The following is an 18,816-nucleotide window of genomic DNA, read 5'->3' as shown; positions in this document are numbered from 1 at the left end:
ACTCATATAAGGCTAATTAGGATGGTAATGAACAACAAATTTTCACTTTAGGGTCATTAGGGTTTTAGGTTTGCTAAGTTATGCATTTCACTTAGATAAACTTGAAACTTCTACATTTCACTTAGATAAGCTTGAAACTTCTACATTTTTTGATTTATGAGTTGAATTTGCTTCCTTGGAAGTGGATTCATCATGGGTGTTTGAAATTTGATCAATAGCTTGCAATCATAGCGGGTTTTTAGATCAAATAGAGCAAATTTCTTCAAAATTGGGGTTTACATACTCATCATGGCTTCAATTTTGCAGGGATCACTTTTTGTCTGATTAATTTTCTCTGTTTTACATAGGCAATGCACTCCTGCACTTATGTAGCTCTAAATTATGCCTATGTTGGACTTTTTTGCATTTGTGTAGCTAGAAATTATGCCTATGTAGCTCTGTTCTACACCTATGTTGTCTTTGTTTTGCATCTGTGCAGAGGCAGAATCTCAGGTATAATTGTTGAATTCAATTTTTAATTAGGTCAATTTCAGTTCATTATTAGAGATTAGGCTTTTTGTGTTGCTGATGATCTGTGTTGCAACTTGGTGTTCGTTAGGAGAAGACTAACATTGAAAGTAATAACGCATTTGGTGCAAGATGTTGTCGAAGACTATACTTTCAAACTGGGTGTCTTTGATTTTGATAGTTAGACAAAATTTTAGTTTGGAATTAAAATGAATCAAGTGTATTTTATGTTTAGCACGATTGTGCACATGTAGGGTGGACCAACTGTTACACCAAGTATCCTCTCCTATCGCCTTCCTGGACCTTGGATGAACAAAAAGGTGATTAATGATGTCCACTTTTCTTTTGAGTAGAGAATCACCTCTTGGGGGCCTCATCACCTTAAGGGAGTGGTTCAATACAAAGGCACATTGGGGATATCATCTCTCCCAGAGCGTGCTCGAGCGGTGTTTTTTGAACTACTATATGAAAAACCTAATCAGACAGTTGAAGTGTTGAGTGAATTCGTTGTATGTGGAGGTCTTCTCTACATCGATAAGCTCAACTAAAGCCTTAAGTGGCTTGCTTCGAGAATTCGTTGTTGGATTGGACCCGTTGGAAAATTACTATGAACCATTGTTATAGTTGCCAAAAAACCTTCTACTTGTTGACTCAGGCATTGTGATATGCGCATGCTGAAGAAACTATTGGCAATTGACACTTAATTGGTTGGTTTCAATATGTTGTCATTGATGGAAACATGGCAACTTGTTCCAGCTTCATATTTTGGTTCAGTTGTGTACCAGTAGACATTTCACAGACACTTCACCGACACCGACAGGTTGGAAGGAATTCTTTGGTCACTGGCAATGCAGGTCGACATGGTTTAGAATCAGGTTATTGGTATTGGAGGCCGACATATTTTGGATCCGACATCGACAATTGTTTTTGATATTCATGTATTTATGTTATCTAGTCGACATGTATATTGATATTGTAATTATCTTTGTAAGCCGACATAAGGCATGATAAATTGTAAAAGGTATATAGGTCAGTTGATTAGATCATTTTGAGATATCATAGGAAAGTGTGTAAGGTTATGCAATGTAAAGGAGATGCGAAACATATGAGAGAGATCAGGTATGTGAGGATATTTATGTAAGGGGTATTCCGGTAAAGGGTTTAAGGTTTCAGACCGAAACAAACAGAGCTTAACCGAAATTGTATTCAGGCATAAAAGATGTTATCTTAGTAGTTCAATCAATTCTCCGGATTGTAATATGGATTTGTATGTAGTCAGTGAGGCTCCTTTTGTGATTGAGTAGTGTGCTCTAGGATGTAAGCCTTCATGAAAGTGCAGACCCCTATATTTTGTAATATCTCTTCATATGGCCAGTGGATTGATATTGTGGGTCACAAATCCCACTGTGGTTTTTCGTCTTTGAGGTTTTCGACATATAATTATGTGTGTTATGGTATTTATCCATGTGATTGGCTTATTGGTTGCTTTACTTCTTTCAATCTTATATGTATTGGTTTACCGATTAGTGAATGCATATTTTAATAAGGGTAAAATTAGACATTTCGGTAGAACACTGATTCACCCCCCCCTCTCAGTGTTCTTGGATTCCAACAATTGGTATCAAAGCCTTGTGCCTCAGAGGAAGTTTAACAGCTTGAGGAAGATCCTGGATCTGGAATCCATGGACATGAGTTTGGAAAAGCAACTTGAGGTGGCACTTGAAGATTATGATGCTAAAAAGATGAAGAACTTGAAGCTACAAGATGAATTGAATTCTGCTCAGGAATTCATTCTTGTCCTACATGAGAGACCGTCATTTGTTCAAGCCAAGAGGAAGGAAATTTTGCAGAATAAGGATGATGATGAGAAAGATGCACTTAATGAAAGATATCTGAAGCTGAGTCAGGAGAACACAGTCATGAGAAATGAAATGCAAGCTATAACTATGAGAATGGCTAAGGAGATTGAAGACCGGAAGAAAAAGGAAGAAAATCTTGTTGTATCTTTGAAGAACAAATTTGAAAAATGTGGTAGGTTGGTTCATGAGAATGATATGCTGAGAACTGATTTAGTACAATCCTAGAGTAATGAACAAGAGTTTGAGAGATAAATGATAATTCTAAGAGATGATCTGGCTATTGCAAGTGAGTATAAAGAAAAAATCAAGATTAGTTCAACACAACTAGATGAGTTATTGAAGAGACAAAGACAGAATGGAGATTCCAGTGGACTAGGATTTGACAAGGATAGAGCTCCAGTACTACAAATGAAGATCAAAACCATAAGTCACTGGTAAGGCAGTTTAATGCTTATAAATTTAATGGTAGATGCTTTGTTTGTAATAAATTTGGTCACATGGCTAGGCAATGTAGAAACAGAGCAAATCAGAACCCTGATTCTGCTCTCGGTCAATGTTCTAAACATAATAAGTATGGTCATAAGACTGAAGATTGCAAAATGAATGTTAAGTGTTATACATGTGGAAAATTTGGACATATGGCTAATCAGTGCAGGTCTAGCAATTATACCAGTTTTAGCAAAGTAATACAAAAGAACAATGCTACATGTTATGCATGTAATGAGGTTAGACATATTGCTAAGTTTTGTAGAAGCATAAATCCACCGGTTGGTAATGGAGGATCAAATGAGAAAGGGAAAGAAAAGGTTAATGAAATCCGACAAGATCATACCCAGAGATGGGTCGGGAAGTCAAAAGATCAATTTGCAGATGGGAATGCTCCGGTTACTCAACCGACAGAGGAGGTTGCTTCTGCACCGGCAAGAAGCTCATCTGGCAACTAAGGCAGATGCCTTAGGGGTAGGCAAAATTCATGATAATACTGCTTAAGCCCCGGGAAGAGGTTCTGGAAGATGTTCCAGACATTGGATATGCTTATCCGACATGTAGATGTTTAACCGATCTGATATCTTTCACCGGAAGTCATTTATATCAATGACGGATTAGGGTTTTTCTTGGAGGATAAAAGGTTGAATTCACTTCATTTATGATCACTTTGCATTCAAAGCAATTCAGAGCGATTCAGAGGAAGTCTAAGGCAAATCAGTGTGATCGATATAATCTTGAGTGATTTCACCAACGATTGGAAGAGATCTTTAGGGTCTTTCACCGACATATGCTTCATGGTCAAGAAAGATGAAACTTTGATGGAAGTTGTAAAACCCTAGAAGATTTGGATTGAGGAAATGGGTTATGAAGTTGATGCACATATCCTAGATGCTTATGCACAAATGCTAATTGATGCAAAGGTATATGAAACTGTAAAAACCTTTGGCACTGCTAAGCAGAAGACACAAGAGGTTGAAACTGAGTTCAACCTGAAGAAGAGAGAGAAGCAGGAAGGAAAGGCAAGTAAATTTGTTGAAAAAGTTTCATAGGACATTAAAGCATTGATTGATGTTGTTCCGGAGAAAGGCAGGAAGAGGAAAGAACTATAAATATTCATCGAGCCTATTGCAACATAATCTGCATCTGAAGATGACACACCCTTGGCATTCAAAAGGGTATTGAGGAAGAAAACCAAAGAGACCAAGGTAGAGGCTAAGAAGCATCCGGTTAGGAAAGTTACTATCAAGGTACCGACATAGAAGAAAGCACCAAAAGAAACACCTTCAGCCCCATCCAATACTGGAAGAAGGAAGAAGAAGGATAGCATTGATCTTGCAATTGAATCTGGTAATGTAACTATTATTCCACCAAAGACTTGTGCAGAGTTAGTTGATGAAATTACTAAAGATGGTATGTTAAAGAATGTGTAGTTTTATTATGAACATTTAGATAATGATGAACCAAGAGAAGTAGAGGAAGCAATTTTATTATATTTGGATATTTATAAGAAAGCCCTGTTAGAAATTGAAGACCAAATACAGGCACAACTATATGATATGTTAGATGCTAGAAGACTATTAGCAATGCAAGAGGACAAGCATATAAAGATTCAAGAGTTGTTATCTGTTTGTGTTTCTATTTCTCCAGAGGAGATGGATAAGACACTTGAAGTTGCAGACAGGAAAATCTTTAACAGTAAGCATAGAATAATCAGTCTTATGTTAGGAAGGGTCAATGAGATAATCTAGGAGACCCACAAGGCATGGGTTAAGTTCTTTGAAGAGAACCGTGGTTTTTATACTTCACCGGAATCTAAGATAGATATTGCAGACATCCCGGTTGAAGGGAAGGGTAAAGGTGTTATGGGTACTTCACCCTCAATTTTGAAAAATATTAAGATAGTGGATATTGAGCCCCTGGTAGATACAAATGTACAGGCAAATGTTGAGACAGCGGTAGATACAAAGAGTGAAAAGGTTGATAATGTACAGGTTACTAATGTTAAGAAAGCAAGACACACTTGCTTTCAGGAGTTCATCTAGTGTTGTATCCCCTGTCTATTTATTGAAGCCAATAATTAGACACAAGTTGTCTCAAAAAATTATATAAGAGATGCCACCTATTTTACATTATAATGTGTCTCAAAAAATTATATAAGAGATGCCACCTATTTTACATTATAATGTGACAGGCCATTCAAAAAACCTAAAAATATCATCACCTCCTCCCTCTTTGAAAGTGTAATATCTTTGATACTAGGAAAATACTATTACATACAAATATCACCTAAGCATCTAACCCGTCCTACTATATATTACTTACTCTACCAAGTAAAAAAGTTGCATGAGCAAATCTTGCTTAGCTTTATAAGAATGATACAAGATCTTGTTCTTAAGCTCAGTGGGGAAGTCAACTTTTCCACGTTGGTTAAGACAATACAAATGCAAGAGGTCTCGACTTTATGGGAAGAAAACAAGCCACACTCGCCTTGAGGAGTTTGTCTAGTGTGTTGCATCCCTTGTCTATTCACTGAAGCCAATAATTGGACACACGTTGTCTCAACAAACTATGTAAGGGATGCCACTTATTTTGTACTATGATGTGACATATCATTCAAAAAACTTAAAAACATCATCATCATCATGTGACTTTAAAAGCCTAATATCTCTGACAATAAAAAACAACAATATTACACATAAATAGAAATACAAAAGTGACCATAGTAATTTTCTTCTTTGACATCAAACAACTTCTTCAACATTTTCTAGACCCTCCCTGAGTTATTTTTTAATAAAAGGAAGAGTCCTATCAAGTATCAACTTACTAGGTAGATTCTCCATGAGTTTCTTTTCTTTTTCCTTTCCTTATTAAATGGTTTTAAAAATTTAAAATAAATGAAAAAAGAGGACCCAGTTGGCGCTCAAAAACGAAAATGGCATACTAGTTTTAAAACTGGGGCAACGCGGTAGAGAAATAGAGAAGTCCCCACATGAGAGAGATATCTTCTTGTGTTGTTTGACAGCAAAACTCCAGCTATTGACGTGACGGATCCCGATAGCTACTTACATAACGGAACTTGCCTTTCACTGCCACGTGGCGCTCTCAATTAAACCAGAAAAACAAAAGTAACAGTTAAACCCCGCGGTAGTAAATAACTGAAGGAGGAACTCAAAAAAACACATTTTCGTTTTTAACATATCTCTGCTTACAAAGCAGAAAAAGTTAAACCGCGGGTACAGAAATGAATGCTTACAAAGCTTTGAACGCACGATATTCGTAACGCAGTAAAAGAAAAACTGGCATATACGTAATGAATATACGCATAGATATAGGGCAGGCGCGCATATGTACGTTGTGATATATACACATAGATTGGGCAGCGCGGGGCAGGGTCGGGCAGGGGATAGTTGGCAGGCGCATTGTAGTGCAGAGAGAGGTCTTCGCGTGTATAATGTTTGAGAGTGATTGTATGGGTATGGTGTGTGAGATATGCTCCTAGGGTTTGGGAAAGCAGTTAGTTACAGAAGGGCGGCTGAGGAGTAGGAGGGGCTCGAAATATTCGGATCGAATCTCACTGCTGTTGTGAGATCTGGCTGTATAAAACATCGGCGTGCAATGAGGGTTTGTTTAACACAAGTAGTTTTGATGGTCTGTGAGATTTCGTTCTAGTGTGTTTTGTGGGACCTTATGTGACGGTGGGGTGTGGCCTGTGTGTTTATGGCGCCTAATTTTGAGTTTCAGGAATGGTGGAGCAAGGAACGAGAGATACACAGGGGGACCTCTGTGGTGGTGAAAATGGAGAACCCGAATTGGTCAATGCTGGAATTAGAGAGCCCTGACGACGCTAATGCTGACAGTAATTTCAGTGCACAAGATAAAGTGGGGAGGGGTAAGAATGCCAAGCAGCTCACATGGGTTTTATTGCTCAAAGCACACAGAGCTGCAGGCTGTGTTGCGTGGCTTGCGCAGGGGCTCTGGAGCCTGCTTGCAGCTGTGAAAAGACGGATTTACTTAGATAAAAGGAGTGGTAATAGAGAGGAGGGTAACAAGAGTAGGTTCTATAGAGTGATCAGAGGGTTTCTCGTATTTGCTTTGTTAATGCTGGGGTTTGAGATCGTGGCTTACTGGAAAGGATGGCATTTCAGTCGCCCCCATTTGCAGATTCCCACAACTTCGGCATTGGACTTGCAGGGTCTTTTGCATTCGGTGTATACTACGTGGGTTTTCATCAGGGCTAATTATCTTGCACCCCCTCTTCAGACTTTGGCTAATGTTTGCATTGTGCTGTTCCTCATTCAGTCGTTGGATAGGATGATTTTGTCGCTGGGTTGTTTGTGGATCCGGCTTAAGAAGATCAGGCCTGTGCCTCAGTTTGAGTTTGCGGATGGTGATCTAGAGCAGGGCGGAAAGTTAGAGGACTATCCGATGGTGCTTGTGCAGATTCCTATGTGCAATGAGATGGAGGTGAGTGGGTCGATTTGCAGTCTTGGTGTTTTCTAATTTGTATTAGCAATATCCACGGTTCCAATTTCTTTAAATAGCATTAACCTGTAATGGGGATACCGAGTTTATTCTAGTGACACTGTTTTGCATTATAGTTTGAATTCCTGCAAGTACTAAATTGCAACGTGCGTGGATTGAGCTCATTCAGATAGCACTTTTTGGCAGTGTGGCTTGTTCGAGATCCCTTAGGTAGCATTGATTTGTAATTTCGTCTGTTTGAATTTCGCTGAAATACCACTGATTAGCAATGGGGATGGGTAGTTTATAATTTTTCATGGGATTTGATGTGTCTTACGTACGTTACTAAGTAATGATAACGAGGAAAGGAGTCCCACTTAGCACACACGGTTCTGTGATGTTTGTGTGGTCTTGGTGCACGTACAATCTACTACATTCGGCCTTTCACCCATTAGCCTCTTTCCTAATGCCTTACATGCTACCCTTGTGTTACAATTCTAACCAATGTTGAATTAACCTAAGTACAACTAGCACTGATTTCCGGAGTTGGTGCTTATAATTCATTCAGAAAATATTGATTTGCATGGTTTGAATTTATTGGCAACGCCTTTCTTTTCGCTTGGTAAATGGGTGTACTTCTATGGATTTAATAACTGTGTAACTTAAACTACCCATAACCTTGGAACATAAACAGGGGAGCAGTCCTCTGGCTTGTGTTATATGCGTCGCTGTATATCCTCGAGACCTGCATTATCGCAGGTCACGTCCACTGGTACCCATGGTGATTTGAACTTGAGTAGTCACTGCGACAACAATAAGTGCAAACCTAGGGTATACTTTAGGGCAGAACTGGAAGTATACAAGGGGTTGGGGTTGGGTCTATGATATCAGAGAGTATTACCCTATCTACAAGGTGTCACTGTGGCTACTCTGAGGCGCCTAGAAGCCTGCAGAAATTGAATCTTGGTGAAGGTTGTGAATCTTCTCATTCCCAACTTTTCACCTAAACCATTCTTTTACTCAAATTTGCAGGTTGGTCTTTAAATTTACACCTGTAACTCTATATTCTAATTTGATGCATCCATAAGATATCTAAATTGTTTTCAGCTAGATTGCATGGAAAAGGAAGCCGTTATGGGTATGACAGATTTAAAATATGGTATATGGAAAATAATAAAATATTAATTCAAGATAATCTTAAGTCTGAAAATTTGCCTGCACCAGGAAAATGTACATTTCCAGAGCAAGGTCAAAGATGAATGCAAGTGTAGGTGTGAATTGCTAGGTCTTTTAAAGAGAAACATTTATTTTATTTATTTATGTCTGTTCCTTTTTAAAAATTTGTGTATTTGTTTTGCCTATATTTGTAAGAAGTAAAAGAACTATTTCTTAAATTTCTTTGTTCTTTGTTTCTTTTTATTTTTATTTATTGCTTTAAAGTGGGATAGGGTAGCTATTGCATATTGGTCATATGCGGGTCAAGATATCTCAACAAGCTGCTGGTGTGAGAAACTGAGCTCTTGCCAAGCCATGCAAGTGAAGTTTAAAACTATTTATGCTTGATGAAATTTCTTCAGTAAAAGCTTCTCATCCAGCTCCTTCTAGATGGATCCTGATTAACCTCTTATACCTTTATTTGATAAAATCAGGGTATATTCTTTGAACCCAGCTGTGGTAACAGATGCACCATCTTCATAATATATTTTTGATAAATGAGGTTTTTAACTAACTTTTTTTTTTAAATATCAAAAACAATAACTAATTCATCAATTGCTTTTTGCTTCTACTGATTTGCTGAAAGGTCAAGGGATTTATTGCAATGCAGATTTCCCCTGCATTATACTGCTCTTTTGAAAAGTTAAAACTATAGGACTTGAATGAATATACTTAATCTAAATTGGTGTAGTGTTTTCCTAACATTTGCTGACAGGGATGGATATTATTTGTTGAACTTGTAATAAGACTTTTCTTCATCTATGTCAGCTAGCTTCTTAATGTCAGTTAGCTCGAATTAATAATTATTTTATACCATTCCTAAATATGCTACAGCATATAATAATTTATTAATTACTGTATGCATTGTCTTCTTTACAGTCATAAACCAGCAAAGCATGAGATGTCTGCAATATTATTTGTAGTTTACAAGAGAAAAAACAAACACAAAGATAATAAGCTATGCTTGGTTCATCCTAATTTGCTGCTACTGTTCTGGGTTCCTTTATATTTATGTATTCTGCTGTTACTTCTCAATGTTAGGCTTAAGATAAATTTTGGGATTGATAAATTTTAAAATTTTTTGGGATTGATAACTTTTTTAATCTGAATATGAACGTACAATAGTGTATATCTTTATCGTTAGTGCCTATTTTGTTTAATTAAGTGCCTATATTGTTTAATTAAGTTCTTTTATTTTTTGAAGTAAAATATTCTAGATCCTATCAATTCAACCTATTGGCTTCTTGGGTGTGAATATATATTACAGAACATTGTAATGCATGTATATTTGGAATTTTTTGAATCGGATACTGAAATCATATGCCTTTTGAGCCACAGATTTTATTGTTAATCTATATTAATAAGGTTGTATGGTATTTGTCAAAAGTTAAAATTTGTTTTTTCCCAAAATTCCGAGGATTTTCAGACTCCAAACTGTTTGCAAAGAAAAATGATGCTTTTATCAGTCATATTACATGCAATCTTCCATGTACTAGATATTACAATAAGGTGTCTTTAAACACTGATTCTTTTTCTTCTGTATTTGTTGTCATAGTTTTGTTTCTTCAAGTGGGTTTGTTATTTAGGAACATGCTTATAGTCCAAGATGTAAAATTTACTTTTTCATATTTTTTCGTCATTTATCGTTGTCACCTATCACAGTCGAGAAGAGGCCAAGGTGAATTGGTGTTGATTTCTAAATTCCTCAAACATGGTATTGAATTCTTTATCTTGATATGTAGGTTTATCAGCAATCTATTGCTGCAGTGTGTAACCTAGATTGGCCAAAGGAGAGGATGCTTGTGCAAGTTCTTGATGACTCCGATGATGTAGATGTGCAGTTGCTCATTAAGGCAGAAGTTCAAAAGTGGCAACAGAGGGATATTAACATTTTATACAGGCACCGAGTGATCCGCACTGGGTACAAGGCAGGGAACTTAAAGTCTGCAATGAATTGTGATTATGTGAAGGAGTATGAGTTTGTTGCCATTTTTGATGCCGATTTTCAGCCCAGTTCAGATTTCTTGAAAAAAACTGTTCCACATTTCAAGGTTTGTCTGCTTTTTATGTGTTTCATGGGTGGCTTTATTTAAGTTAATAAAACGTAATTTTTGAATTTTGTTAATCTAATTGCAGTCTGGAAAACTGTAGGGCAATGATGATTTGGCACTAGTGCAAGCAAGATGGGCCTTTGTCAACAAGGATGAGAATTTATTGACAAGGTTACAGAATATAAACCTGTGCTTTCACTTTGAGGTGGAGCAGCAGGTTAATGGTGTGTTCATCAATTTCTTTGGTTTCAATGGTACTGCTGGTGTCTGGAGAATCAAGGCCCTTGAGGAATCTGGGGGATGGTTGGAAAGAACTACTGTGGAGGACATGGATATTGCTGTACGAGCTCACCTCAATGGATGGAAATTCATATTTCTGAATGATGTTGAGGTATGTAATATACTCACTTTCTTTTCTGAGCTCTATATCTGTTAGTGTAGTCAATTGAGTAATCCACTTGAATTACAACCTTAATATTATGTCTATCTACATGTGCAGTGCCTTTGTGAGCTTCCAGAGTCATATGAAGCTTACAGAAAACAACAGCATCGGTGGCATTCTGGTCCAATGCAGCTATTCCGTTTGTGTCTTCCAGATATAATCCGTTCTAATGTGAGTTTGTTACCCACATCTTCTTAGAACAGAATGAAACAATTAAAGCATGTTGCGTGCTATCTTGTTTATCAACTATTTATGCAGTGAAGTACCAACAAGTTAAATACTTTAAGTTGTCACTTTAAACCAATTGAAACTCACTCTATAAATCATTTCGTAATTTGCTGGTAGTTGCTGTTTTTTGTTGTGTTTGCAGATTGGATTTTCAAAGAAGGCCAACTTAATATTCCTCTTTTTTCTGTTGCGGAAGCTTGTTCTTCCTTTCTATTCGTTCACTCTTTTCTGCATCATCCTTCCAATGACAATGTTTTTGCCGGAAGCGGAGTTACCAGCTTGGGTCATATGCTATGTACCTGCTATCATGTCTTTTTTGAATATTCTGCCTGCTCCAAGATCATTCCCTTTCATTGTCCCATATCTTCTCTTTGAAAACACAATGTCTGTAACTAAGTTCAATGCTATGATCTCTGGACTCTTTCAACTTGGTAGTGCCTATGAATGGGTGGTGACAAAGAAGCTGGGTAGATCATCAGAAGCTGATTTAGTTGCTTTTATGGAAAAGGAATCACGCCCACAATTAGAACGTCCAAGGCATCAGCGTGGTGTCTCAGAATCTGGCCTTGATGTTCTGAACAAATTAAATGAGCAACAGCAGAAGCAACCTTTGAAAAAGAAGGCTAATCGGCTTTATAGGAAGGAATTGGCTTTAGCTTTTCTTCTTCTCACAGCTGCTGCCAGGAGCTTATTATCAGCCCAAGGAATTCATTTTTACTTTTTACTGTTTCAAGGCGTATCATTCCTCCTGGTTGGCTTTGATCTGATTGGGGAACAAGTGAGTTAATTCCCATTGCACAAAAAGCTCGGGCAATTTTGTTGAGTTGCCTTGGTTTTGTGATGTTCATTGACCCTGGAGACCTGTTGTTAGGGGAAGATGCAAGTCAAGCACAACTTTGAATAAACACAGCTGCAGGTCTTGTAATTTCAGAGTGTTGTTTTGCATATATATTAACATGATGGAGATTTATTGGCACTTGATCATTCCTGGCGGTAATTGTGCTGAAGGGGTCTTTTTCAAATATGGTTAAGAACTTAAGATGAAGCCATCCACCAGCAACCTGGGGGAGTGAGATTATATCAGAATTGTCACCTAAAATTTGTATGCTTGTTAGAAGGCAGCAAGGTTTTTATTGCTACAGCTACACATCATCATTTATGGTTGATTTTTCTGCAAGAGGTGATGCTTTCAGCAAGATTCGGCCATTTTTGGGATATTAATTCAGTGTTCAACTCACAGTGGGAGTATCTCTTAACCATTGGTAATGTCTGTAGATTTTTGCCTTACTCCTGATGTATCTTAGAATCCAGTCTGCCAGCACAATTCTTTATTAGCTTCCCTATTCTTGTGATTCTTGGTCCATTCTTTTGTTTAAAATTTAGAAACATTTTTTAACAGTTGTGCGCCCTTATCGATAAGGTCTAGGATGAATGGTTGAGATGACAAATTTATATTCTGGCCCATTTGGCAGATATGTAGTTATGCTATTTTTATTGTTAGATGTAATTTATATTTGTATATCCATTGCCCATTTGGGGCAAACCAGGCAAATTGACGGCATCTCTCTGTTTTCTCTTCTGTAATCTTTAAGATCTCTGACATGCATCCGTTGTATCAGATCCATTGCTCACAACTCACTATTTATATGTCCATTCTTATTCTCACGTAGTCTTTGTCTAGATTGTAATGTTGTGCTAATTCTACCCTTAGAAAATGTAAACAAGAATAGCTTCAAATATGGTAATCTCAATGTACCTATTTAAATATTTTTTATTCTTGTTTAAGCATGAATAGCTTTTCTTTATCTATGTTGGCCCTTGTTTCTTGACGATAACTTGACTGGGATGCTTGACCTAATTCTATAAAAAAGTATTGACTGGTTTCAAGTGATTTTTTAGGTTCCTGAATTGGAGGTATTATGAAGGATATTCATAAGCATACACAAGTTCTCTCTGATCATTTTTTTGTGTAGAGGTGGTCGTGTGATAAAATCCAACATATCATGGCAACCCGAGTCAAAATCTTTTGTTTGGATTTTTAAAAGACTATTATTTTTAGACATTTTTGGATTTTTAAAAGACAATTACTAAGACATTTTTGGATTTTTAAAAGACTATTATTCTAAGACATTTTTGGATTGGCATTGGCAAATTTTTTACATTTTTTTGTGGCAATTCATGGTTTAGTAAATATTTATAATTGGAAGCTAAATTTTACTCAGTCCAGTTAGGTAATTAAAGCTAGAAATTTGCTATTTATTCCCAGTCTACATTAATATACTAAATCAACTGTTTTTAGTAGGCTGACGGGCTTAAATTGCAATGGCTTTTGATATAATTATTTTTACACTTTTTAAAATGCAATGAATTGAAAAGGAGTGGGATTTATTTGCAGACACTCAATACCAATGGATTTTTTTAACTTGTTTAAAACGGCAGTGTATGGAAAGGAACCACTACTTACTGCCTCGAGAAATGCCCTCTCTACCTCTGAATCAGCCACCCCATATTATTCTTAACTACCCCCCCAACTCATCCTACATCTGGTTGGAAGGAAGATCTGCACTTTTGAGGCTACATGGACTCTTCAGCAGAGCTTAATCTCTGTTGCAATCTTCATATCAGATCGGCTGTCTCTCACTATACAAACCAAATCTGTGAGGAAGATTTGGCGCAATCCATTATGTGCCATGTACATATTCAGTTCAAGATCATTGTGTCTTCTTTCCCCACGAAGAAAGAAAATGACTGCTACCTTAGGATGGGTCTGAAGATTTGGTGCAATACATTATGTGCCATGTCCATATTCAGATCAAGATCTTTGTGTCTTCTTTCCCCACGAAGAAGGAAAATGACTGCTACCTTAGGATGGAAACCCAATGGAAGAAAAATATTCCATGGATAAAATGGAAAATGAATTCTTTTGGCTTAATGAAAAGGCACATATCAGGCTGTTTTAGGAGTAAAATTTTTAAAAATTTGGGGGCAATAGGCAGAAAACTTTTGAGATATGTTTTCATGATGGATAAGGAATGCTTCATGGTTGTTATATCCACCAAACAAGAAGAGGATCCAATTTCCAATTAGGCTCATGGGCAATGAACAAATAAAGATTGTTTCTGAAGCATTATATTTCTTGCTGTCAACTCCACCAAAATTTCTCTTGATCACAGTTTCAGCATGGATCAGGGTACCTTTGCTTACCAGTAAAATTTACTCTGAAGAGTTAAGGGGACATAGCTGAGTACATTATTGACAGCCTAGGTCTAGAAAAAAAATTGTTTGACCATATTACCTTAAACAAGAAGGGTAGGGTATTGAATCGAAGGACCAGCCAGTCAATTACAAGAAACTCTAATTTTGGTGTAGGCTCTGTCAAGAAAGCTATTGACATCTTTTTAGGGTCCACCACTAGTTCTAGTTTCAAAGCCACTGAATGAAATTGGGGCTCACAAGCTTTAAGGAATGCCAACAAGAATCAACTGACCACCATTAGCAAGAATAACCATTCAATCGTAATGACAAAGCCACTTTTGCTAGATACAAATTTCTAATTGCATGTGCATATAGACTGCAGCAATGACAAAGATAGAATAGCAATTCAAAACCAGAATGACTTTCAATGCTCTGGCTTTGCAAGAAAACATTGAAATTGAATATTTGAAGGATTCATAAAAAGCTCTTTATAACTTGCTTGTGACAAAAGAAACAAATGCTTTTCATGTCAACTTTGATCATTGATGCTTCAAAAACAATGATTGGATTACGTGGTTCCAAAAGTGAGTGCCTAAAAAATCTTGAAGGTAATATAAGTTGATTGGAATGTAGCAAGTTCTCTTATATTTGCAAAGCTATACATGGATCACTGGGACTGCCTGAGGGGTTGTTGGGGAACAAAACTATATATTCACTGGGAAGGACTGTTGGGGAACAAAACTATATGTTCACTGGGAAGGACTAAAATCTCTCAGAACTGCTACTCTGTAGAGCCTGCCAAACAGAATCGAAGATATATGTTTGGTCTTTGTTGCTGAAATGTTGGTTCTTTAACTGTTGAAGAAGCTTGTTTTTAGTTCAAGGAAATTGTTAGTGATGTGGGGCATAGGTGCCTGCTATAGTATGCTGTTTAAAAAAATATCCAGAGGGAAACCCCCATGATGGATGCTTTATTTGACAATGACAAGAGGATAAAGTAAATAAGTCCTGCAGCTCTTTTCAATCATGTAGTAGTACACACTCCCTTATCATGAGATGATGCATGAAATAAAAAGGGGTACAACGTGCTTAGGTGCTTGGATGTGATAACTCCCTTATCATACTATTCGGACAATGGAAGATAAATGTTGGATTAACGATCCTCCAAAATGGCGATGGCAATGAGTGGGAATTGGAGCGGCGGTGGGGGTTTCAACTATAATGGCGACGATGAAGATGGTGATGTGGACTCAAAAGATGTGGATGAGGAGGCCTTTGGGGATGTTGTGGATGATGAGGTAACTGTTGCTGGACCTCCTGTTGGGCATTTGCTTTGGGTTCTTTGATGCTCCTAGGCACGCTTTGGTGGTGGTTGAGCCAACTCTCACTATGGATTTTGGTTTATACAAGGGATTCCTTCCCTTGGGGTCGGCCTTGCACTTTTCCTTGCTTTGTTGTCTCTTCAGGGGAACGCTGGCTTCCTATCTTGTGCAGGCTCCATTGGGGATAGATTGTGTGAGAATCCCCCTTGCACATTGCGAGCATGTAGAAATATTGTGTCGGAGCTAGTGTTGGCGCTTCTCTTGTTATTCTCCCCATTTTGGTTCCCCTCTTCTAGGCTTCTGCTCCTTGTCTAGTTGTTGGTTGAGTGTGAATATCCTCTCATTGTCTAGTTGCTGGGTCGAGTGGGATATCCCCTTGTTATTTCAGGGGTGACTTGTGTAAGGGGTTCCCTTCCTAGGTGATGGCCTTCGTTCCTCTTTCTGTTGCTTAGGTTGTGATGGAAGGTGTCCCTCATGTGCCTCTTAGTGTGATGCAAGAGTGTAGTGTTGGAGTAGTCACCCCTTCCATGGATCTTAGATTACCATTTCAGCTCATCTCTTGTAGGACTATTCTTACTATCCTGATGTGTGGGTGGAGAGAGCTTTTACAGATTTGCTTTCTGCCCTATTGGGAGTTTCCTTGGTCATAGACCAAACATTGATTTTATTTGTGGCTGGGCGTTCGAATGTTGGCTTTTCTAGGTCTTTCATGTGTAATGGCCTTGATGGACAGATTCTTCTTATTCTCTTTCCAATCCTTTGAGCACTGCACCAGAGTTGTTCAAGAAGGTCCCTGATTTTTGGTTAAGACATTTCTTATTTTACAAAAATGGTTTGCAGGTTTTGATGCTACCAGGATTAAACATGGTTCCTATTTGGGTTTTGATTTTGTAGGTTTCTGTCTCGTTTTTTGACAGAAGTTTTATTCGTATTTGGGTCTGGGCCTTTCCCGTGTTTTTGCCTTAATCAAAGATTCAAAACAGAAGATAAATGTTGTCTGAAGTGTTGAGACCCTGTCGTTCAGGGATATGCAAGTATTATGGAAGGATGGGTTCGTGTAATTAACATGCTTCTTAAGACTTCGTTTAAAGGTCTTTGGTTTGCACTCTTAGGCAGAATATCTTTAATGTTTAATGATATGATGTGATGGAATAGATGTCATTGCCTCTTCTAATGTTGTGCAGGCCATTATAGATATAACTAGTGCATATAAAACAATATAAGAATATCTATTTGGTATCTCGTTGGTCAAATGTGATATACGTTGCATTGAAAGATATTCAAAACTTGATGAGGATTATCATTCCACTCATTTGGGGGAGTGTAGTTTTGACAATACAACCGTCACTAGTCGCGCTATCTATGCATACTTCAGAGCTTTTGCTATTTAGCCAATAGGCTTTTTGTGTGAGCTTTTGAGCTATGGAATTCAGTCCTGGAAAATTGTAGGTTTTTTTGGGTAGTAAACAGTTTCAGTCGCTAGATTTGTGTGAGGTCTTGAAAGGAATTCAAAAGGAAACCCGATTTGGTGGGTATGCGAGGCACAGATTACTAAAAGAACTCAACATCATGTAGGCTTATAATTATATTCTCTAGAATCTCGCGATTGTGTTCGATGAGAATATAGTATTCTTAGCGGAGTTTTATTCTGCGGGGCAGCGTATCACCACTTGTGTGCGGCTATTCGAGGTGTGTGTGGAGAAACCTTGTTTTAGGTTCCTCTAGCAAACGGCATGGAATTCTTTATTATTGTCTATATCGATTATTTCAATTGCAGATTGTACTTTTAGAAGGCATCTTATATCTAACTATTTATATCGTTAGATTTTTGTCCATTGCCCAGTTGGGGCAAATTTGGCAAAATTAATTGCAGATGGCTTCTAGTTTTGCTGGCCCTAGCAATTAACGTCATCTGGGATGAGTTTTTTTTTTTTTTTTGACGCTTGATTCTCCTATATTCTTTATTATAAAAAAATATAAAGATATGTAGAAAGTACTACGCTAATTTTTTTGTTCGTTTTTTTGTTTATTGAATTATTCAGAGCTTTAAATTTGTTTTTGTGAACTAATATGAATTGTAAATTTGACTAAGATTAAGATATAGATAGAAAATTGAAATATAATTTACACATATTAAAGATAAATCTCTTTAAAAAAGGTGAAATTTACACATATTATTGAATTAAATTCATTAAATTTATATAAGTTTTCTACCTAAAAATTGGTTTTTTTTATCAAGTGTAAAAGGTGAATAAAACGTGCTCGATAAAATGCAGTTTCAGAGTACTATGATGTTTTATTAATGAACCATAATCCCATGTCGAAGTGAAATTAGTGCGTGTAAATCCGCTGACATGAAAAAACTATGAATGTGTTTGGAAGGGATAAATAAGATAAATAGAAGAATAGATTTGTGGATGAAATTCTTATATAAACATTTCAGTACAAATTGACCAATTCCTATTTCCAATCATTCATGTTAGAAGTAAATGGCCCGCTTGCGACCACATTAAGCGTAGCACTCATCAAAGACGAAGTGGGGCGTTTGTTTTTATGAAACTATTTTTTTCTTGTCAGCAGGAATTTCATGCAAGATTCCACTCTTTTGTACTACCGATGGAGGACGATAGCAAAGACTTCATTGTCGACTAGTGGCCTTTGGTACACATTCTCATAAGTATTGGGAGGTTGAGCTTGCGACTGTTGATGGGGTTGCTAGGTCTAGATCTCGATTGCTTTATGCAACATTTTATGTATCTGCAAACGTGGATAAATCTCTTCCAAATTCTTCGTCTTGTTTTCTAAATTTGGGTTTGGACAGAATGGATGGTTTTTGAGGACTCATTTGTTGTATGATAGTGCATATCAGTCTATTGATGCCTAGAAGGCAACAAGAGAAAAATGCGGTTTTTCTTACCATAGAGCTAGCAAGCTTAGAAGGGATTCTTATGCTCCCAACTTTTCATTCCATGTAGATGATTGTAGGTTGTGCTCTTCTCTTTCTTGCAAAGAGAAAAACAGAGATTTTGTTAAATTTAGCAACAATG

General features: G+C 37.3%; 1 protein-coding gene across 1 annotated transcript; it reads left to right on the top strand.

Moving 5' to 3' along the window:
* The first annotated feature begins 6,123 nt into the window (after positions 1-6,123).
* LOC131077726 (probable xyloglucan glycosyltransferase 8) lies at positions 6,124-12,917 on the top strand. The gene is made up of 5 exons (XM_058015269.2): positions 6,124-7,319; positions 10,274-10,582; positions 10,683-10,973; positions 11,082-11,195; positions 11,395-12,917. The coding sequence occupies exons 1-5, from the start codon at positions 6,573-6,575 to the stop codon at positions 12,037-12,039; spliced, it is 2,106 nt and encodes a 701-aa protein (XP_057871252.2). The 5' UTR covers positions 6,124-6,572; the 3' UTR covers positions 12,040-12,917.
* The last annotated feature ends 5,899 nt before the right edge of the window (positions 12,918-18,816 follow it).

Source organism: Cryptomeria japonica, chromosome 5 (assembly GCF_030272615.1).
Source record: "Cryptomeria japonica chromosome 5, Sugi_1.0, whole genome shotgun sequence".
NCBI classification, from domain to species: Eukaryota; Viridiplantae; Streptophyta; class Pinopsida; order Cupressales; family Cupressaceae; genus Cryptomeria; species Cryptomeria japonica.
Note: the sequence above shows the minus strand (reverse complement) of the source record. Positions and strands in the feature narration are given on the sequence as shown.

Bases quoted from the DNA above. Each gene is read 5' to 3' on its own strand.
- LOC131077726 (XM_058015269.2), top strand. From the start codon at position 6,573: ATGGCGCCTAATTTTGAGTTTCAGGAATGGTGGAGCAAGGAACGAGAG. The intron at 10,583-10,682 runs GTTTGTCTGCTT...GGAAAACTGTAG, and splicing joins AAACTGTTCCACATTTCAAG to GGCAATGATGATTTGGCACT. The intron at 10,974-11,081 runs GTATGTAATATA...CTACATGTGCAG, and splicing joins TATTTCTGAATGATGTTGAG to TGCCTTTGTGAGCTTCCAGA.